Below are 22647 nucleotides of genomic sequence, written 5' to 3'. Positions count from 1 at the left end.
TTTAGGCTTTCTTCAGGGCCAAGTTTAGCCTGACCTGAGCCAGACCCCCACATCATCACAGTCCCCTGTCATAGTTGGCCTGCCCCAAGGGAGCCCAGGAATACCTTCAGTCCTTTAAGGTTCTCAAAGACGCCCTGCCTTCACAGAGGCCGGGGCCGGGGAGGCGGGGATGAAGAACCAGGAGTACAGCCAGCTTTTCCCACTCTGGCCTCTGGAATCCTCCTTAGTACAGGAATGGCAAGCGCCACCTGCCTGCCTTAGAGAGGAGGCAATGGTGGGGATCAGAAAAGATAAAGCCAGAGAAAGTTTTCAGCAAACAGAAAGCACAAAGGATTATCATTCTCTGATTGACAGCTGAGTGAGGCCACACCCTGCCTGCTGAACTCTGGGAGGCCTTGGCCACTGTTTAAGCAGAGCTCTACAGGGCTTCCAAGATAGCATTCCAGCCAGAACCTTTCCTCCATAAAGTTCCCTCCTGGGGACTCAGGATAAGTCTAGAAGTGTTGGGTCTGGACCCACTTCCTGAAGCAGGATTTGTCCCTCCTGTGCCATGACTTCCTGACCACGGGGAGAGCCTAAGCCTGTTAAGGCAGGCAGGAAAAGCTCCTAGGGTGACCATAGCTGAGGTAGCAAAAATGGAGAGCAGAGGGCTAGGGCCTCTCGGTAGGATAGGGTACAGTCTCCTGTGGTGGCCCCTACTGGGTAGGGGGAGCACTTGGCCTCTAACCACAGTTCCAGGGAAGCAAAAGGAAAGAGGAAGTAGTGCTGCCTGCTCTGCTGAAAGGAGATCCCCAAGGCTTCCCTCTGGAATCCCCATTTGCAAGGGAGGCTGGGGCATGAAGGATCCGCTGTCCCTGCCAGCCACTAGTCACAACAGAGAGTGGAGAGGGAGCTGAAGCTCAAGGTGAGGGCCTGAGGGGTAAAGAGGCAGGAAAATAGACCCCAGAGTCATGCAGGAAGCAGATGAGAACAATTATCTTTAAAAAAATTTTTCTTAGGAAAAATGTTTAATGAGTACAAAATGAATGCTACAGAGCCTATATAGAATAGCAAGAAAGAGCTGAGGTCTAGGTGTGCCTCCCCTCCATAGGTATAGGACCTTAAAGTCACCAGCTCATGGGAGCCTCCCAACATGACTGTCATTATCACTCAACCAGGTAACCTGAGGCTCAGAGGGTGAAGTGACACACAAAGTTGCACAGCTAGTCACAGGCACGAAGAGGGGAAGGTAGTGGGACTGGGCCAAAGCCCACATCTGACCTTCAGTCCTGAGCTTTCTGCTAGGCCCTGCAGCCAGCTGTGCCAGCCTGGACCAGACCAGCATGGCAGGTGACAATAGTGGGACAGCAGGTTCACTCTCTGCCCTGGGAACTTGTACAGAGAGACCCTGGCTATGAATTCTAGACAGGCCTTCAATAGGCTGGGGAGTAACTGGATCCTGCCCAGGTGGCGAAGGGCATCAACACTGTGGTGGGCAAAGAGTTCCTACAGAGCAATAGAGCTAGTGTCTAAAGAAAGACCAACTAGGAGAGGACCACTGGGTATTTTCATTTTTATAAGACCATTCAACTGTGAGATTACTTTTTAAAAAAAATTTTATTTATTTATTTGACACAGAGAGATCACAAGCAGGCAGAGAGGTAGACAGAGAGAGGGAAGCAGGCTCCCCGCTGAGCAGAGAGCCCAATTTGGGGCTCGATCCCAGGACCCTGAGACCATGACCTGAGCCGAAGGCGGAAGCTTAACCCACTGAGCCACCCAGGTGCCCCTGTGAGGTTACCTTTTATTCTTTTTCCTTTGGCCAGGAAGCAAGAGGGAACCCATCACATTAATCTAGAGGGTGGTGATGAAGTATGCAGGCACTAAATTAGACTGCCTGGGTTCAAACCTTGATATGTGGTCACCCATAAAATAGGGATTCTACTGCTACCAACCTCATTGAAGAGTTGTAAGGATCAATCAAGTCAAGTATCCAGCACTGCAAATGTTCAACATGTTAGCTATTATTAGTATTATAAAGTCCTCCCTGATAGGTAGCAGCAAGAACTTCTCCCAAGAGGGTTGGAGGAATGCTGCTAATAAGGGCTTTTGGCTATAAGTGGTTTTGAAGTTTGACTCCAGGACAAAGTTTGACTCCAGGACAAAGTTCTGTGTGATTCTGAAGTCATCTTGGAGCACCAAGTAAAGACTACTCTCTGCCCTATAGCCAGCTTCTGTTCCCTCTTCAGAGCTGGCAGATGGGGACACTCAAGGCTACTGGTAGTTGGAGAAGCTCCTGCTCCTTTAAGCTGATACAGTTCCTCCCACTTCCTTTTCTTCCCCAGGCTGCCAACTCCCAGCCCAAGGCCCAAGGCCAGGCCCCTCACCTTTTTGTGCTTCTTGGCCATCCATTTGTCCCAGTTGTTGAGCATGTCCAGCCACTTGGACTCCCTCTGCCTCAGCACCTCCAGGGGGACTTCCTCTAGCCTGTGGAGCAAAGGGCAGGGCCTGTCAGAAGTGCCAAAAGAAGCAAAGGCCCTGGCTTAGGCCCCAGCCACCAGCCTTGTTAAGGCCTTCATTCCTGCCTCTGTCTTCCAACCCTGTGTTCCCTTTGGGCTGCTAACCCATGAACATCCTAACACAGACGATAAGGAATGCTGCCCCCTCCCTAGAAGGCATAAGCCAAAGAGACATGGTTAAGTGCCCACTCCCCCAACATGTCAGGGAGATAGGGGTCACCATGCCTCTCTGGGGGGTAGAGGTCTGAGTGCCTGCAACTGTGCACCAAAGCAAAGCATTCCTGTCCTGGATCCATCTAGATAAATATGCCTCTTCAGAGGGCCTACACGCAAGGTGTAGAGCTAGATTGGAAAAAAAAAGGTCAAGAAATAACATGCTCACTTCTTCGAACTCCAGCAAAACTAGTTATTCATAGTTTCCCCAGTTATACCCTGGCCCTCTCCCACTTCTCAACCTTGCTCATGCCAGTCCCTTTGCTGAAATGGACTCCAAGTTGTCTCTACCTATCAAAATCCTACACATGCTTCAAAACCTCACCAAATATCACTTGTATTTGTACATCTACTAACTGAGCAGCTATCACAGCTATGCTGGTATTATTCTAGGGCCAGGGCTTCTGGGCAGGCTGTGGGGAAATGTCCCTTTGATTAGAACAAAGTCTGGGCCCTCATGGTGCTGGCATTCTGCTGGGCTCTGAATGCCCGCTAGAGCCACAGGGGAAAACACTGGAGCATGGAGGCCTTCCCCAGGCAGGCAGGCAGGCAGGCACCGGAGCAGCTGAGGCAGTCTGGGACATAATCCCTGGCTTAGCCAGAGTGTGCTTCAAGTGAGTGAGCCTCCTCCAAGGTGCGAGTTCCTAGGAATTCCTGAGTTCACATAACTCTGAGGGGTAAAGAGCAGGAGACTAGCGTTTGTAGACTGGGTATTCTAAAGATGCTTTCTTATTCAGTCTACAGAGCAATATTGGTAAGGAAAAAATGTATGTGTATACTTCTGTACCACATATACATGCTCTCTTCTTAAATCACTTTTAAAGTTGTGGATTATGGATCTTTTGGCTTTTTTTTTTTTAATTTTATTTTATTCATTTACTTGACAGAGAGAGATCACAAGCAGGCAGAGAGGCAGGCAGAGAGAAGGAGGAAACAGGCTCCCCACGGAGCAGAGAGCCCGATGCGAGGCTCGATCCCAGGACCCTGGGATCATGACCTGAGCCAAAGGCAGAGGCTTTAACCCACTGAGCCACCCAGGCGTCCCTTGGCTTTCTTTTTTTAACCTTTTATTTTTTTTCCAATTAAAAAAAGTACTGGATGTTGAGAGGTAAGATGCCCTGGGAGGGTATCTTGCTCAGAGTCAAAGAGCGCAAATCAGTGGAAAAACCCAGACTCAGACCCAAGTTAGATCCTAGCCAAGAGCCCATACTCAGTCCTGCCTGACCTCCCAGAAAGGAGTGCAGGGTCAGAAGCACTCCGGCAGCTGGGAGGAGGTCCTTAGGAACAGGACATGATAGGGCTAGGGCTTGGCCCAGGCCTTGATTCTCTAATTCTCTCTTTGACGGAAGGAAATGCACTGCTATGACTTCTACTGGTTGGCAGAGCAGAGGCCTCCAAAACACAAAAGGGCAGGTCTTCTTTAGTACGCTTTATCTGGGGAACTGCACAGTCCTGAGAGCAACCTTGGAGCTGAATAGCTGAGGAGGAATGACAGCCTGGGGCAAACCTGAACCCCCCCCCCCCAATACACTGATACAGGTCTTCTTCTTAAACTGCTTAAACTGCTAACCCTCTCACTACCTAGAGGCACAATCAGGGTAGGAGGACACTCCTTTCCTTTCCTTCCCCGTAGAAGAAAACCAGAGACCACACCTTTATATCAAGACATTTACAAACTGACAGATGTATGTCTCCAGGCAACCCCTACACACACAGGGAACGGAAACCAAAGGCCCAGACATCACAGGACATGCTGCCTCCCCACTCCCGCCTACAAACCACTAGCTTATACAAGTCAGATGAGCATTCTAGTTAACTAAATGAAACGGGATGGCCGTACTATGTTAACAGGAAGTTTTGGCAGTTGTGGATGTGGCTAATATTTGATCCAACCCTCCCACTGAGCAGATGAGAAGACAGAGGCTCACAGAGGGCAAGGCTTTTGCCTGAGAGTTCCAGCTTCCGGTAAATTTCCATGTGATTAAATATATGCCCATTTGATACCTCAACCCTCCAGGTCTGTCTTTGTTGATAAGATCTGACTACAGGGCCTCAGAAACACCCATTCTCTCAACTGTAGATACATAGGGGAACACCTTCAAGTTCAGTGTTCCTTTAAATGATGTCAGATAATGGCTTTGGCAGTTTCAAAACCCCAACATCAAACCTCAGACCGGAATTTCAATTGGTTACAAAACAAACAACCATATTTCCTGGATTCTAAGACACTACTGATTTTAACCTATACCACTAAATTGGCAAGATCTTCTCAGAAACAATTGGAAAAAAAAAAAAAACCCATCACTACTTCAAATGTATACATAAACTGAAAGATCCGTTTGACTTTTAAAACCTTAAATTGAGGGGCACCTGGGTGGCTCAGTGGGTTAAAGTCTCTGCCTTCAGCTCAGGTCACAATCCTAGGGTCCTGGGATCGAGCCCCGAGTCGCGCTCTCTGCTCAACAGGAGCCTGCTTCCTCTTCTCTATCTGCCTGTCTCTCTGCCTACTTGTGATCTCTGTCTGTCAAAAAAATAAATAAAATCTTTAAAAAAAATAAAAAATAAAACCTTAAATTGAGAAAATTTTGAGGAAATATGGTCATTTGAGTGGCTTCTCCTCCAATAGCAGAGGAGTTTAAGCCACCTGGAGATGGTGAAAAGAATGACACTAGAGGTCTGGCTATACCCACCACTCAGCACATCACATGCTCTCTAACTGCAGGTAGATTTCTCTTTATGTACAGGATGTGCCCCCTGAAAAGTTGCAGGCTATCTATCCTTTTTTTTAAACCAGAAGTTTCACATATCCTTCAGTCTAGTCAGTCAGTCAGGATCTCAAAACGCATCTGATCAGACTGCTGTCTGGTATAGGAATCCCTTCCACAATAGGTAAGCCCTGTGCCCTCTCTGGACCTCAATTTGCCTAGATGATTGGAATGACCTTAATTGTGAACTGATCCTCAAAGGATGCCCACAAAGGAGCGATGAGGTGAAGATGGAGTCAGGGGTATCCCTGCAAATAGCATGATGGGGTAAATGCTAACTCAGGCAATTCCCTCCTGACAGTGGAGGAAGAGCATGAGCCAGCTTCTAGTGACAGGGAAGCTGACCAAATGCCCAGTTTAAAGTACCAAATGGCACATCAAGGGAGCGTCAGTTCAAGGGCTTCACTTACCCTTCAGAAAACCCCTCTTTCTTTAAGGTGGCCTGAGGGAGTCTCTGCAATCAAAAGAGCCCAGTGAGAACAGTCTCTAGTGGCCCAACCCGCATTAGGATTCCACTAGGGATGGGGCCTCATTATCACCAGGTGAAGCCACCCTATTGTTGAAACTTTTACTCTTAAAACTTTCTTCCCCGTGCAATGCCAAAATTTTCCTGGTAACATCTATCTATACTCTCAATACCCTCTTTTTTTTTTTTTTTTTTAAAGATTTTATTTATTTATTTGACAGAGAGAGACCACAAGCAGGCAGAGAGGCAGGCAAAGAGAGAGGAGGAAGCAGGCTCCCTGCTGAGCAGAGAGCCTGATGTGGGGCTCCATCCCAGGACCCTGAGATCATGACCTGAGCCGAAGGCAGCGGCCCAACCACTGAGCCACCCAGGCGCCCCTCAATACCCTCTTTTAAGGTGGCACAAATCTCAGTCAGACCAATCTCATACCAGGCACGCAAGTGCTTATCCCTTTTCAACCATCCATCTTTACCTGGAAGGCCCTTCTCCCCTCTCCAAGTCACAGCAACTCCTTCAGAGCCCAATATAACAATAAAAACCACAACTTCAAATACCAGCAGCAATAGCAGTTACCATTTATACAGCACTTACTACTTAGGAATTTCTTCCTATTCCTATTTCATAATAACCCTACCATACCATTATCTCTATTTTCCAGAAGTAGAATCCAAGACTTAGTAAAGCTAAGTGCCTCCCTCAAGGCCATATAGCTGGAAGTGACAGAGCTGGGAGTCAAACAGGCTTGCCTGACTCCACAGCCCAGGCTCTTGACCCTTAAACTATACTCCTCTGTTCCTACAGGGTAAGCCCTCAGCCTCCACATAGCCTCCACGCCTGCCCCGATTACATTAACTGTCCTCCAACCTGAAGACCTCTATCTTGACTTAGAATACCATTTCTCAAAGTTTTAAAACTGAGATCCACAATAAGAAATACATTTTATACTTAGATTTTACACACACATACACACATGTATAACTGAAATACATTTTATGAAATAATTTACTCTTACATGCACTCTGAAATTTTCATTTTAATTTTATATTATTCTAGTCTATTTCTTTTGTCCTTTTTTAATGCTGGTCCCAATCCCCTAAAACTGATTTCAGCAGTAATTCATTAATGAATCAAGAGATGAAACGAACACTTCATTACAACTTGCTCATATTGCTTAGCACTGTTCCTCACTAACTGGACTGATCTTGAACTTTTATAACTCCCACCAAGCATCTCATAGGTATTTAACAGGTGCCTGCTTGCTTTTCTTCATGGTATCATCACTTTCATATAAATTGCATTCAGGACTATAAGCCACTTCAGCCTATACCAATTTTATCTGTGCCACTAATAGCTCAGTGAGGCAGATCCCTCGCTAATTAATAGATTAATTACTATTTGGCACATGAGAAACTTGACTCAATCAGAGAGGTTATATGACTTGGGAAAAGTCACAAAGCTACTAAGTTAGGTGGTAGAACCAGGGCTTCCCCTCTGCCACAGTGACTCATATGCTGCTTTGGACTCCCCTGGGAAGACTGTGAGGAAATCAGCCGTACTCCATATGCCACTATGGGGCTCTATCTTTGGTGCCCAAGTCCGTGGAGACAGTCCATCCCCATCCCCAATGCTGCGACTGCCCCAGGGAGCAGCCTGCCTATACACAGCAATGCTCAGTGAGGCCAATATGCTGGATGGGCACAGCTCCCAAGCACTACCTCAGTAAGGAAACGGCAAGCCTGGGCAATGTGCTGTTTGCCGGCCACTCCCTCCTGAGGGAGAAAGGCAAAGAGCAGACAAAAGTGGGCAGCCAGGGGGTAACTGATCCCAGATTCTGTTGAGCTCTCAGGCTGAGCTAGACTTAGCTGTGCTATGCCAGACCATGGCCCAAAGCAGCAGCGATGCTCTCCTGACCCCATGGTCTGTAGGCTCCCAGTTTCCTGGCCTTCTCCCCAAACCGAGAAGCCGAAGTTTGCAAGAGCTCAGAGGAACAAGGCCAGTTCCCCAGGCTATAAGACCAAGGACTGTTGGCTCTCTCCCTACTGGTCCTTCTAGCTGTCTGCCTTCTGCCTAAGCATACCTCAGCCCTTCTGGCTGGCAGTCAGCCAGGTATGGTGCCCATGCCCCCTTCATCCGATGGTGGAAGACAAATCTTGGACCCAAGGAACCCCCAGTTTAATCTCCTCTTCCAAGCCTCACTCTCCAACCCAAACAGAAAGCCTCTTCATTTGAAGAGAAACATAGCCCAAAAAGAAAGCCCAAGGTCATAGACTATAGGATTTGATTCTCCTCACCTCAACCACTGGAGGCCAGCTGGGGAATGGGGAGAGTGAACAGAGAGGGTATCTTGAAGCCAACCAACCTAGGTTTCCATTCCAGCTCCTCCAGCTGGGAGACCCTGGGCAAAATACTCAAGTTCCTGGTCTCAAATTCCTCATCTTTAAGTGGGACCATAATACACACCTCAGATTTCATAGGACTGCAACAAGGAATAAATATATGTAAGGGCCCAGCCTGGTGAGCAGCCAGCAAATGGTAGCTATTAGGTGACTGGTATTTGCAGCTTACCTACTACTTTCATATCCTTTTTCTCATCTGACTGGTCCACACACACAGACACAAACACATGCAGCAGGGCAAATTATGCCCATTTTACCCATGAAGGAATTGACGCCCAGAGAGATTAAGTAATTTACTTAATGACATAGAGACTGTAATTCCTGGCTTCTGATCCCAACTCTAGATCTTATTTTATAGCTGTCTGAAAGTGGGCAGGCTGCTCCCCTCTGAGAAGGTTCCCTGTCTGTAATATGGGGGCAATGCCAACTCCTTAGAGGGCAGCAGTAAAGATCACATGAGGCAGTAAGAGTGGACACATTTCCAGCACTGGCCATGAAGTAGCTCTGCCAAGTACCACATATGCACACAATTCCCCAAGGAAGTAGCTTTTATTATCTCCATTTAATAGACAAGAAAACTAAAGCTCAGCACGGCTGAGTAATCTGCCCAAGGTTACACAGCCTGGAAATGGAAGCTGCCACTTAAGCACTAAATTATCCAATAAATATAAAGTGTCTCACCACCTGGCCTCAATATAACCTAAAGGCCTCAGTGCCTGTCACATTCTCTTCTCTCTTTTTTAGCACCCAGCAGAGAATCACTACCCTCTGTGTTGAGAAGGGCAGGAATGAGCAACAAAAAAGTGTGGAAAACTGGGAAGTGGACGTACAGAAAGAGCACAGCCAATGACAGATCCAGGGACAAGGGTGGGGGAGGCTCCACTCTCCCAGAGCTGAAAAAAGTGAGGATAAACAAAAGGCTGACCTACTTTGCACGCTGGGTAACAACCTCAGGAGTTCATTAACCTAAGAGGTGGTAATGACTGAAAGTATAAATAACTTTTATCCCAGCTCCATAATAACTGATGATAGGAAACTGGAAAGCAAGAGAGGGTGGGTTGGAGGGGGGAGGGGTGCAAATGGCTGACAGACAGGGCTGGGAAGACTGTGAGATGACCCAGTGAGACTACCTCCTCCCAGACAGCCTTGGAGGCCTATAGCCCATAGAGTAAGTGATCCGCCCGAGGCCATGCTGTGAGACAGTGTGGAAAAGGAAGATGGTCTGCAGCAGCCTGGCGCTCCCTCCTGCGGTCTGGCAGCCACTGACTTAAGGCTAGGGCAATGTCCAGGCTCTCTGTCTGGGTGAGAGTCTGGCTTGCTTCATTCTCCCCAATTCCCAGTGCAAGCTAGTTCTGGTCCTGCCTCCCTTCCCCATAAGGAATTCCCTGGCTTTGCTCCTTCCAGACTGGGTGAGTACACAATGGTAAACAGGTTCTCTCCACCCTTCACTGGCCTTGGTGCCCTGGGCCTCTGCCCAGCTCTCCACTCTGTTCAGCTCCTCCCCTCTTGATGTCAGGCAGACGAAATGGTTCCTTTAGGCATCAGCCTTGCTGGCTCCAAAAAGCAAGGAACCCCCATTCGCCCCATTCCCCACCCACCCCACCCACCTGGCTAGGGGCAGGCACAGACCATGGCAAAAACCCCCAGGGCAGCTCTCCCTGAGGACTGACTGCAGAAGGTTATGGAGACTATTCTCAGTAGAAAACTTCCCTTCCCCAAACCCCTTCCCTTAGCAGGCAGAGTAGTGTTTGAAACTTCCCACAGGCAACCAGGTCCCCAGATCACAATCTGACTGTGGGCACCCAGGGGTCATCCTGACTCATGTACAGCCCTCTCACCCATCCTTACCTAAACTGCTAGATCTTATTGATACATCTTAACCAATTAATTTTTGACTCACTGTTTGACTCACTGCTTCCTTCCAGGCTCCCTACTGCCCTCCTTGTCCAACAGAAACCTAAGGCTCTGGCTCTCAGGCCCTCCTACTTTCTCTAAATATCCCTCTTCTTTCCCCAGCCCTATCTGTAGGTGGCCCTCTCCTGAAACCGCCCTCCATCACCCCTACACCCCTACCCCCACTCCAATTCAGTCCCACTCATCTTCCAAGGCCTCATTCAGAACTCCCTCTCATGTCTACAAAGCCTTTCCTAACTACTCCAGGGACAGAACACAATCAGCTCCTCATTATATTCTATACACATTTCTCCAGGCCTGAATCTACAAAGAGAAGAATAAAATGCCCTTGAAGAGGTCAATCTGGCAGAGGAAACAGATGGATGAGTGGATAACTGGTATATATGGAAGTGCTATCACAGAAGTATGTGGGAAGTGCTAAGAAACTACAAGAAGCCCCCAAGGTGGTGATAGTGGTTGGGGGGTTATTCAGGTAAAGCTTTAAAGGGGAGCTGACTTTTAAGATGGTCTTCAAAGGGTGACAGGAAGTGGCCAGGGTGAGAAAGGAGAAAAGGCACAGCAGGCAGGAGACCCAGTTAAGCACAAGTTAACAGAAAAGGGCACGGCTTCTTTAGGGAATGTGAGCAGTCTAGTGGAGCAGGTAAGGCTTCTCCACCGGACCATCGCTCTGCTGAGGCAGCATTCCATAAGAAGGTGTGCTCCTAGAGGGTTCTGCTCATCTCATTCTCCACAGTGTGTCCTGGGCCTAGAACAGAGCCTGTATGGAACTGGTGCCCAATAAATGTGTGCTGACAGAATCATTAGCTTTGTGATCTCAGGAATTCTGTGTTTCAGTTTTCTCCACAGTGAGATGGGAATACTATCTTCTACCTTGAGATCAGGTGGGTAAAATACCGAAAGTACTTGATAAAGAACATTTCCTCTCTGGCCTTATACCAGCTCTGGATCTTCCTTGAAGCCCAGCACAAGGCTGAACACAGATGTGCTTGATGACAGCCTTTTATAACATTACAATTCTAATACTCAATTAATGTAACCTAATATCTGTTAGAGCACTTAACCAGGCACTTGCTATAAAACAGACATGGTACTCAGCACTTAACTTACATTATTTCATTTAATCCTGACAACAAGCCTATGAAATAGGTCCTCTAATTATCACCCCTCAACCCCCACCACCTTCCAAAGATGAAGAAACATGTTTTCAGCAAGCAAGTAACTATCTAAGGTACAAGGTGAGCAGAAGATAGTCCTGGGTGATGAACTGAGGCCCCGCTCTTCTCCTACTCTGTCACTCAACTCCAGCACAGAGTGCTGACCACTGGCCTACAGGTACACTAGCCCTGATCCCAGGGAACTTGATGGACTCACAGCCATAAACTGTGATGCTTGGCAAGTCACTTTACCTCTCTGAGATTTAGTATCTCCCTCTGTAATATGGGGATTATGATGGTCCAGCCTGGTCCACCATGCAGGCTTCTCTGTACAATGGCACTATCATGTGACTATGCTGGGAGGATGGAAGGGGTCACTCAGAGGCAGGACAGGAAGCCTGGGATGAAAGTCCACATGGAGTATAGAAGGAGGATGGTGGCAATTATGATGCAAGTTCTGATTTCTTCTCCAAGTGACTGTCATTACCCAGGGGGCTGAGACCCCAAGCAGCAATATGGTTGCTGGCTTCAAGTTGAATTTTTCAGCAGACACACCTCTATTTTCACTTCTGTTTTATCTTCACAGACCAAAGAGAAGGAAGATCAGATATCCTCCAAGTCAGGGTCACCTGAGGACTCTGTTCCAAATGACTCAAAGAGGAACTGATTGGAGAGGGGGGGATTTCCCAGCTTGCCCTGGGAGGTCAGAAAGCTCCAGACCACAAGCTGAGTGGGACTCCTTACCCCTGAGGCCCCAAGTGTGGTAAGCAGAGAACATGAAGGAATCTGGATCTTCACCATTAGGCCAAAGGCCTGAATTCACACAATTCACACTCGAATTTTAAGAGCCACTCTGTACCTTTATTTTGTGGCACACACTATGCTGGGTGTTTACCAACATCACCTCTCTTTATCTTCATAACACCTCCTCTTCTCCCAGTGCCACCAACTGGCCATTTACCTCAGAGGGGTCACATGACTAGAAAGTGACAGAGCCAGGACTTGAAATCAGGTCTGCTGGTAGACGTCTTGAACCCAGGCTCTCCTGGTCCCAGATTTAGGTTCTCCCTTTTTGTGAAACCAAGACAGAAGGGGAAGGAAAAGAAGCAGCATCCTCCAAAACTGTTTGGCTGGGAAAGATAACTCCCGGACACACAGAGCCCAGGGTCCAGACTGCACTCTGGAGGAACAAGAGTTCTCCACACTATGTTCCTGGGCCCCCTCACTAGCCAGCTGGTCTTGCCTTGTCTTAGGGTACATGTGAGGAGCTGTGTTTGGAGGTCTGGGACAGAAAGTGTACCATGCATCACACCTCAAACAACTTGAGATGCCTACCAGGAGAAGCACAGACACTTATGGTTGGACTGAAGTCCTAAAGCTGGGACAGGGAGGAGCCAAAGAGGTCACACAGTGGCCACCAACTCTGGTAAGATAGAAAACTGGAAATGAGGACTCTTGGGTTCCAGGCCCAATTCCATCACTTGCCTAATTTTGGTTTCCTTGGCTGTAAACAGGGAAAATAAAACTTACCCTACAGATTTCCCATTGCTCCTGTAAGGACTACCACAAGACAATGGGAATGAAAGCACTTTGCACACTGAGGAGCTAGACAAAGGAAAGTATCCTTTGATTTGATTACACTCCTGAAATCATGGGGGCTACTGGTCCTACACACAAAGAGAGGTCCTCTATAGGAAGAACAGAGCATGCTGGAAGAACCGGCCTCTGTGGGCTGTGCCATGATGACCCTATGCACTTGCATGGTACCTCATAAAAAAGCACTTTTCATATACTTCAAGGTCAGTCTCAGAATGTTAGAAGCAAAAGAGCTCTTCAGCATCATCCCATTAAAACTGCCTTGGTTTATATGTGAGGGAAACTGAGGCTTACAAAGATTAAACAACTTTCTCAAGGTCACACAACTAGTTAGGGATCCAACGAGGAGGCTCGGGGGACTCAGATCTCCTGACCCCTGTTCAGCAGTCTTTGTATATGCTATGCTCCTAATCCAGTTATCTCATTGGATCCTCACGATCCTTTTGCACACAGGCCACACCTTTAATTACCTATTGAATATCTGAATTCCTTGCTAGGCTCTATGTCCCTTGGAGGGCAGGACCAGGTCTGCATTCCCCTAGCCAAGCACACAGCTGCACACATAGTAAGAGCTCAGTGAGAAACAGGGAGCATCAGTCTCATGGTCAGGAGAGGGGACATACCTAAGTCACACACCGTAAGGGGTCAGTGGTGGAGCCAACACCAGCAGCTTGACTCCTGTGCCTCATTCACAGTCTTTTCCCACTACTGGCCTAAACCCACATTTCCAGCCAGAATCTTTCACCTCTGAGAAATGACTGGCGATGCCCCTAAGTGCTAAGGTGTTCACCTTCTTATAGGTACAGGACTTACTTCCACTTGCCCCAGCTGAGGACCCAGCTCCAGGAATAGGATAAAGACTCAGGGAGAGATCAAGCTGGCCCTGGCTGCCATCTGTGCAGACTTGATCAGTTTATCTATACCCAAAGCCCCACATCTACCCTCTCCAGCTGCATGCCACCTTATGGCTGGTTTTCCATGCCCTCAGGCATTTCCCCTCTCTCTTTGAAGAAGAGAGAGCTCTTCTTTTTTTTTTTTTTTTAAGATTTTATTTATTTATTTTGACAGAGATCACAAGTAGGCAGAGAGGCAGGCAGAGAGAGAGAGAGAGAGAGAGAGGAGGAAGCAGGCTCCCCGCTGAGCAGAGAGCCCTATGCGGAGCTCGATCCTGGGATCATGACCTGAGCTGAAGGCAGAGGCTTTAACCCACTGAGCCACCCAGGCGCCCCGAGAGAGCTCTTCTTGTAGCTTTCTTTGCCATCCAATATGTTTACCCGGCAGAGAGCACAAAGCTCAGTACCACTCACCCAGCCCCTCCCAACCAGGCCAGCTAACCCGCTCTCCTACTGGAGAGAGACAAAGAACCCCTTGATGTGTTCTGGGCATACCAGCCATGCCAGGCACCTTGGGGAGCCTGAGGCTGTAACAAGGCAAAGTCAGCAGCAGCCCAATGTCCACTTCAGAGGAAGGCTACAGCTGGCCTACCCTCCCTGTGGTCAAAGGGCCCTAGTATGGGTTCTGTGAGAGGCCAGGGCCACTTCAGCTTGTCCCAAGCCTTCCCAATTCTTCATCAGTCCACAAAGCCAGTCAGGCATCAAGCCTTGCTGATTTGCTGGCTTCTTCATCCTCATAGCTCCAAACTTCTTCCACGCCTCTCCATAGCCCTTTTGGGATATCCTGAACTCCCCCAAATGATCTCACTGCTTGTGGTCCAGCTGCTCTCTATACCAGCACCAGACTGACCTTGATGAAACAAAGGAGGCCTAAGTCTGACATTGAAGGTTAGGCATGGTCCTCCCAATCTATTTTCCTAGTCTCCCCCTGCTTCACATCCTCCTCCTGCCTTGTTCTCTTCTTGTCACCTCTGCTCTTGGTACACTATATTTCTCAAACAGCCAGTTTTTAGGGGGACTTTGCAGATAGGTACCCTCCCACCCAATGAAATGCCCTTCCTTGCTCCTTCTGAGGCCTGGATCAAATGTCACTTCATTCTGGGCTCCTATAGATGAAGCTGGCTGCCTCTTCCTATATATTTCAAAGAAACCGCACACCTCAACTATAGTCTTTATTGCTCAACACTGTAATGATTTGTCTGTGGTTCTATTTTCCAACAAGTCTGTGATCCTCTTGAGGGCAACAAGACACAAATGCTTTGTTCAGTTCTGTAGCCTTTGTCCCAATCACAGGGGCTGACAGAGTGATGCTCAATGTTTGGTAGGGGTGCCTGGGTGGCTCAATGGGTTTAAGCCTCTGCTGTCAGCTCAGGTCATGATCCCAGAGTCCTGGGATCAGCCCAGCATCAGGTTCTCTGCTCAGCAGGGAGCCTGCTTCCCGCCCCCTACCCCTGTACAGGTGAGGAATCCCACGTTCGGAAAAGCCTTGCAGTTAGTTAACTTTGGAGCCAAATTAAGGAGGAATCCCAGATCTTCTGCCTGCCTGTCTACTTGTGATCTCTACCAAATAAATAAATAAACAATCTTTTAAAAATAAATAAATAATAAATAAATGTTTGGTAAATAAACTCACTACTAAGATGGATAAGCTGGCAAAAGTAAGCCTTGGCTTTCTCTCCCAGTCTCTTGAGTCTGCTGCCTACTTCCCTCCCTGATGAGCAGTGAAGAACTAAGCTGTGACAGTCTCAGAGGAGCTTCAGAGGGCATGCAGAGGCTGGGGTGGGATGAAGAAGGGAAAGAGAAAGGTAAACTAGATTAAAGCCAAACTTGGCAGCTGCCCTGAAATCCTGGATAGGAGGCTTCTAAGCAGGTGAAGCATCAGGAGTGTTGGTTTGCCAGTGGGGCAGACAGGACAGTTTCCTCCCTGCCAGGGAGGGTCATTGGGCCTGGAAGAGCAAAGCCTCTAAAGGAGGTGTCCTCTCCTCATGTGTACTGCCTGCAGGATGAAGTAACCAGCTAGGGCACTGACAATAGGTGGATAATGGCTGGGTTCTGCTCTGGTGGACAATGTATCCTAGCCTGGAGGCTCAAATGGCTGAGTCAGGAAAAGAATGGGCAGTGAGTGACATGTAGGGTAGCACTGGGCTACCCTAATCAGAAGATCTGGGATTCCTCCTTAATTTGGCTCCAAAGTTAACTAACTGCAAGGCTTTTCCGAACATGGGATTCCTCACCTGTACAGGAAACATAATACTGCCTTAGCTACAAAGAAACAAAGGCACAGAATGGATATCAAAGTCAGATGACCATTCAGCAGTATTTTGGGGTCAACAGCAATGCAGCATGGACTCTGGCCTATGGGACAGCTAGACCAGGCTTCATCTTGTCATGCTTCCAGGGCCTCCCAAGGATCTTTCTCACTGGGTCCTTCTCTGACCTGGCTGGCTATGGACTTTTGCTGTCATAAGACCTACCTTGCCCTCCACACCAGGATGGGGAGGTAGCCAAGTTCCTGCTAACTCCTGTTCTGGGTGTGGGGGCCTCAGGGACTAGTGAGCACCTGTCATCTGCCTGCTGCCGCCTAAGCAAGGCTTAGTCACTGCATTTAGCATTGGGAAACAGGTTCTAGACCTAGTTCTGCCATTTACCAGCTGGCAAACCTCAGAAACTTTCTTCTCAGATCTTTGGTATGCTCACCTATAGAATGGCGGTAACTACCCCTCTCAGGGGAAAGTTAGGGTACAACACTGGTTACAGTTCACTCCTGCTCACAGGGGAATGAACCCCACTGACACTCATCACTGTATCTAGAGATGCAAGTAGAAAATGAAAAAGACATAACCACTAGCCACTCCAATTTTAAAAAGGAGTAAGAACAGGGTTTCCTGGCTAGCTCAGTCAGAAGAGCATGCAACTCTTGATCTCAGGGTAATGGGTTCAAGCCTTATGCTGGGTATAGAGATTACTGAAAAAAGAAAGAAGAAGGAGGAGAAGCAGCAGCAGCAGAAGCAACAGCAAGAACATTCACTGAGCACCTACAGTGTGCTAGACTCTTTACAAACATCAATTCCTGTAAACCTCACAAAAACCCCTGCAAAAATCAGTATTATCACAACCATTTCACAGTGAGAAACTGGGGCCTAGTAAAGTGAAGTAACATGTCCAAAGTCACAAAGACAAACAGACTCCAGAGTTTTTGTGTAAAGAGGGAAACACAAAGCATCTTTTTTCCCCCACCTCAGTGTAAACAGATGGGGTGGCTGGACCAGAGCCAGGCCTCACTGGTCCTCTGGAGGTTCTGTTTCAGACACAGATGCTGGGAGGACAAAACATCAAGTAGGCTCCACCGCCTTATCTCTTTCCCACAGCTTAGGATTTCTTAGCAGGTGGACACACAGGCACCTTCCCAGGGCAGCAGATGGTGCACTGGTCTCCTCTCCTGCTTCACCAAGTCAAACCTTGTCTGAGGCCCCAGAACACCCACAAAGGCCACCAAACCAGATTTTTCTTTGAAGCTAGAGAAAGAGAAAATGGACGGCCTGTGGTTTAGAGTCACAGACCAGGGCTCCACATCTGCAGCTGCCTCCTTCCAGATGGACCACCCAGGGACCACTCCATTGCCAGCTCCATGCTCTCCTGGGAACCATAATGCTCAAGAAAAGAGGATGTTCTGAGCTTATAAGCTGGAGAAGGTGGTGGGAAGGCAGGGAGACAGGCTCTGGCCTGCCAGGAGGGCCCTGGCCCTGCCCCAACAAAAACTGGCATAGACCAAACTATAGAGATGCCAATTAAGCCAGTTCTATGATTTCCAAAGCCACAGGGCTGCCATAGTTGGCTAGGAATAGTGGAGAGCCCAGGGGACAGGAGAACTGAATCAGCAGAAGACAATACTACTGTTCCAGATGTTTCTCTCTGGACACAGCTCAGATCCCTCTCTCCCCTAGCAGGAAGCCAACACCCACGGGATCCCAGAAAGCATAGCTCCTCACCTCATCTGGCCTGCAGCACTGAGAAGACTGAAACTGGGTGGGAAGCTCCAGCCTTAGCAGGCCAGTCCTGGCAATCACATGGGAAAAGACGGAGGTCAGGAACCCACCTCTCTCAGGCCATCTCCCTTGGCCCAGAAGACCTGGTATCCAACTGGTATCCTTCCTTCTCTGACTACCTCCTTTATGCTACAGAAAGACCTTTCCCATATAGATCTGTTCTTCCTACCCCAAAGTGATAGGAATGGTAACACCACTCTTCCCACCCTTTCCTGCTGGAAACACTTCTTTTTCTTCCTCTGGTCCTTCCAGGGCTTCAACAACCAGGTCAGCCCCCAGCCAAGCCAAATGAACTAATGCTGTCAGCACCTCCATCTATATCCATGCCAACCACAGGGCCCTTCCCTGGCTGATTGCTTTCTTATCTCTCCTTACTTACTGGGTAATGCTCACAAGAAAGCAGAGACTATTACAGGCTCACCAAAGATATCCTGTAGAGTAGGCTCAAAAGACAGACAAGTGAAGAACTGTAAAGGGCCTAGGGCTAGGAATCAGGAGTCCGTGGCTCATTTTCTGGTTCTGATTCTAAAAGACTGAAGAGGTGAGGCTAATCACTTCTCTCAGGCCTCAGTTTACCTATCTGTATGATGATAGCCATCTCTAAGGTCACTTTCAGCCTTCTGACTTGAAATGTCTATCAGTAAATGTCATTCAGTAAATACATACTAAATACATACTTCTCTGCAGGCCTGAGTAGAAAAAGGTGAATAAGCCTGGTCTCAGCCCTCAAGCTGATCATTCTAACAAACAGGTGATGATAGCATATTCTTACCCTTGTTGGCCTGTCCTTGTTAGCCTCCTACACTGCTGAGCTAAGTCGGGGAAGATGAGGGCAGGCAGGTTCCTGCGAAGAACCTTCTGTTCCACCTATCCGGCACGTGATTTTCTGCTGGGGCCATAGGCCATATTAATGGATGGTGAAGGCAATGGAAACTGTCCTGACCTAGGAATCAGAAACCTTGGACTCATTAGTTCTGCCAACTAATAAGCTGTGTGATTTTAAGAGGCCCCTCTGAGCCTCAGTTTCCTCATCTGTAAGAGTAAGGACTAAGCTGGGTCAATCTCTTGAGATCCTTTCCAATTTTAACAGTCTATGATTTTACAATCTACTCATGCTGGGCACATAACAGTTACCTGAGCAGGGTAGCCTCTGATCTGCTTTCTTCCCCACCCCCTAAGCCCCTGGCAACTGCCAAAACTGACCATCTTGAGACAACCTTTGGTCCAGGGTGGCTGAAATGGACCTTTAATCTGGAGCCAGAGTCCCTGCCCTCTCCATGCAGCCATCAGTGCTAATGTTTCACTTCTCTGGGATAGCACATGGACTCCTAGCCCTTAACCACGAGATTAGCTTTAGAGCAGTCACCCTGAAACTTCCCATAACTTCCCCTCCTCTGGCCTTGGGCAGGGACTTACTTTTGGCTTCTTTGGAACCACAATATAAACTAAGGGAACAGCCAAGTTTTCAGACACCAGAGATTTTAGGTTGATCAACAGGGTCAAGAAAATGAGGCAGGGAGAGAGGAGGGAACCTGGAATCCCACCTCAGCCCCAGTTCTATAAACCCAGTGATGAGGAGGGCATTTGCAAAGCCTGGGTTTGTGGCTGGAGTGTGGGAGAAGACAGATGTCTGGCTGCCTGGTGAGGGAATACAGCCAAAGGGAGGTGCTCCCACTGGGGCGTCTCTCTTCATAAATGCCAGAGGTACGCCCTCATTTTTCTCATCAATTCTCAGATCCTTAGAAGGAAAAGAAAGGAAACTGACATTTTTCTAGGCCACTACGTGGGTCAGGCACTGTGCTAGGTACTGTCATATACATGAATTCATTTAATTCCCACAATAATCTTGGGAGTACATGTTACTGTTGTCCTTTATGGTGAGCATAGGCTCAGAGATTCAGGATCTTGCCCAAGGTCACACAGCCAGCAAGTATGATATTTTTCCTAAGTCTGGCCTTTTCCCCTGTATCACACTGCTCTGTACCCTGATATCTGGTTAGCTGCCTATAAGAATGTAGTAGGAATTCTCACCTCCTAGAACTCACCAGCAAATCTAAACTCTTCCTTTCAAGAACCCATAAATGCAACTGGTAACTCCTTTCCTGCTTCTCAAGATCCCATCCCTCTCAGGGCCCTGATCCCTAGTGACTGCTCAATTAAAAAAAGAAACCCTAAGTCTCCTTTGGTTTCTCAAAAGCTAATCCCTAAGGAGCTGTGACAAAGCATCAAATCAAGGTGAGGCATCAGAATACTTCTGTGAGCAAGTGGGTAGAGGCTGGAAGAGACAGATCCAGTGGGTAGGAGAGAACTCTCCTTAGGGGAGGGAGCTACGTTTCTCCAAAGGAGAAGCAGGCCTAGTAAATACAAGGCTTTAGGACTGGGTACAATCCCGGAAGTGACCTTTATGGGGCTGCTTGTGTGGGTGGGGTTCTTAACACATGGTAAAGGCACTTTCCTAAGTCATAAGAGGGGCTGGGGGAGCCTTGGACAGTCAGAGAAAGGGAGAAAGGATCATATGGAGTAGGGTTCTGGCTGAGTCCTGTGGGCCCCTGTTGTGTGAGTCTCTCTGTTGAAGGGGAGGTGCACCATGAGGGAGCCTTGTCAGTTTTGTGCAGAACACTAGTCTCCTGTGACCAGCTGGGATGGGAGTGGGGTCTGGAGTCTATCCTTCTTAAGGGGACTGTGAGCCTATACATATGATCTCTGTTCAGACCAGGTTCAGAGGGTTCTGTAGGGCAATGTGGCCGCCCAGTAACCCAGCTTGGAGAGAAGACGCTGCCTCACATTTCTCTGCCTGCCAGCTGGATCCTGGATGCTCTGGGGTGGGGAATCAGGGCGCACTACAGCAGGACCCTGCTCTATGACTGCCCCCTTGAGTCAGTGTTTTGGGAGGAGGTAAGTTGTTTCCACAGCATACACAGAGGTAACCAATAGACCGTCCTGGAGGTGAGGCACTGTCACCCTGCAGGAACTGCGAAGGGGGAGTGTCTGCCCACCTGTTGCCAGTGACAAAGAAATCTGCCTCTAAAGGGGGAGGAGAGCATTCTGTGACCCTTCCCTGAACGGAAGGGACTCTCTGCCCCAGGGTGGGACTGTCTGGGAGGGAGCTGATCAATGTCAGTCCAGTCCACCCAGAAGTCTGCGTGTCTTGAGGTAAGAGTCAGTCTGTCCTGGAGTGGAATGAGGGCAGGGCGGTCTGTCCCTTTGAAGTCCTGTCTGCCTAAGGTATCTCCCTGGTGTGGGGGTAGCAGGGTCGCTACAGGGCGTCTGTGGGTCTTGAGGGATGGGGGTGGAGAGGATATCTGTCGGGGGAGGGGCAGCCATCTGGGAGTCTCCAAGGTGCGGGGTGGGGGGCGTTAGGCACAGTCAATCAGGCCTAAGGCCTTGGTGGCAGCAGTGGGGCTGGGCCGCGGTGGCAGCGAAGGGGCTGGGCCAGGTGTCTGTCGTTCCTGTCTCGCCGTTGGGAGGAGGGCACTGTGGGCGCTTCCTGGGGGTGGGTCAATGTGTCTGGAGGGCGGGGGCAAAGGGGAGGTAGGACTGGCCGGTCTGTCCTTAGGTCGGAAGGGGCTCGCGAGTGAGGGGCGGGTCAGTCCTTCTAGGGAGGAGGTGGGGGTGGGGCAGGGAGGGGAGGGTCGGTGGTCCCAGGCTGGGACGGGAACATGTCGGTCCGTCCAGAGGGAGGCTCTGTCCGCGTCTAGGGCCCCCGCGCGGATTCCGCACCCAGCCCCGGCCCTCCGGAGCTACTCACGCGCCCTCCGCGCCCTGCGAGCCCACGATGAAGCCGAACTTGTCGATGCGGCGTTCGGCGAAGCCGTTGGCCTCCGAGTCCGAGCCGAGAGAGCTGAGTTCGTCGGCGGCTGCGGCGTCGGGGCCCGGGGCCAGGCTCTCCCGGGTCCCCGACAGACTCCCTTCGGCCGCGGGCGCGCGCGGCCCGTTCTCTCCGCGGCTCTTCGCCATCCCGGCCGCGCCCGCCGCCTCAGCCCCAGCGGCCACCTCAGCCACCTCAGCCGCCTCAGCCTCCGGGCCGCCGCCGACGCCGCCGACGCCCCGCCCACGCGCCGTGCCCATTGGCCGCCGCAAGGCCAGGGGCGGGGCCCTAGTCCCTCTCGGGAGCTTCCCCCCACGCCCAATGGGCGCCGTGGACCCCCAGGGCCCGCCCACCTCCCTTAGACTGGCGCCAACCTACTCGACGTGAGGGGGCGGGGCAGCCGTCACCGGGAGCCCACCCCCCCGGGCTGTCAATCAACAGAGCTTACCTGAAAGAACTCCAAGGGCCTTTCCGGTTGTCCCCGCCCGCCTGTCACCGGCAAGCGCCGCTCAGTCAGAAGCTGAGGAAGTGCGCTGGGGATTCCGCATCTGCCTCCTGAATCCCTGGCTCCTCTCCAAGAGATATGGGAAGGGATGGTTTCACCCATTCATTTATGAGTCGCTCTGGGAAGACCCAGGATGGACTGAGGATTCGGGGACTCGCCCAGAGACACTCAGTGGCTTAAAGACCCAGGCTGAGCTAGAAATTTTGGCGCCCCTGCTCACTGCTTTTAGGGCTTTAAATTAGCTCTTGGGAGACCTATTTAATAAGAATAATGACCAGCGTTCTTTGAGCTACTTGTTGCCCCAAATTCTATAGTTTCTCCTGTAATCTTTTTGCCAACAGCTTGAGACATAACCTACCATAAAAATCACCCGTTTAAAGTGTATAATTCAAT

At 49.5% G+C, this 22647-nt stretch overlaps 1 protein-coding gene across 2 annotated transcripts in view; it reads right to left on the bottom strand.

The window, feature by feature from the left end:
• TBC1D10A (TBC1 domain family member 10A) overlaps positions 1-22316 on the bottom strand; it is a 31514-nt gene extending 9198 nt beyond the window's left edge. Inside the window, exons 1-2 of one of the 2 annotated variants that reach the window (XM_059140533.1) lie at positions 21690-22316; positions 2367-2466 (exon numbers count right to left, since the gene is read on the bottom strand). In XM_059140533.1, coding sequence (XP_058996516.1) covers positions 2367-2466; positions 21690-22009 — 420 coding nt within the window. In that variant the 5' untranslated portion in view covers positions 22010-22316. The remainder of the gene's footprint in view (positions 1-2366; positions 2467-21689) is intronic. The other variant, XM_059140532.1, reaches the window with a different exon arrangement.
• Positions 22317-22647: the final 331 nt, after the last annotated feature.

Source organism: Mustela lutreola, chromosome 11 (assembly GCF_030435805.1).
Source record: "Mustela lutreola isolate mMusLut2 chromosome 11, mMusLut2.pri, whole genome shotgun sequence".
NCBI classification, from domain to species: domain Eukaryota; kingdom Metazoa; phylum Chordata; class Mammalia; order Carnivora; family Mustelidae; genus Mustela; species Mustela lutreola.
The sequence above is the reverse complement of the archived record's forward strand: the minus strand, read 5'-3'. Positions and strand labels throughout refer to the sequence as shown.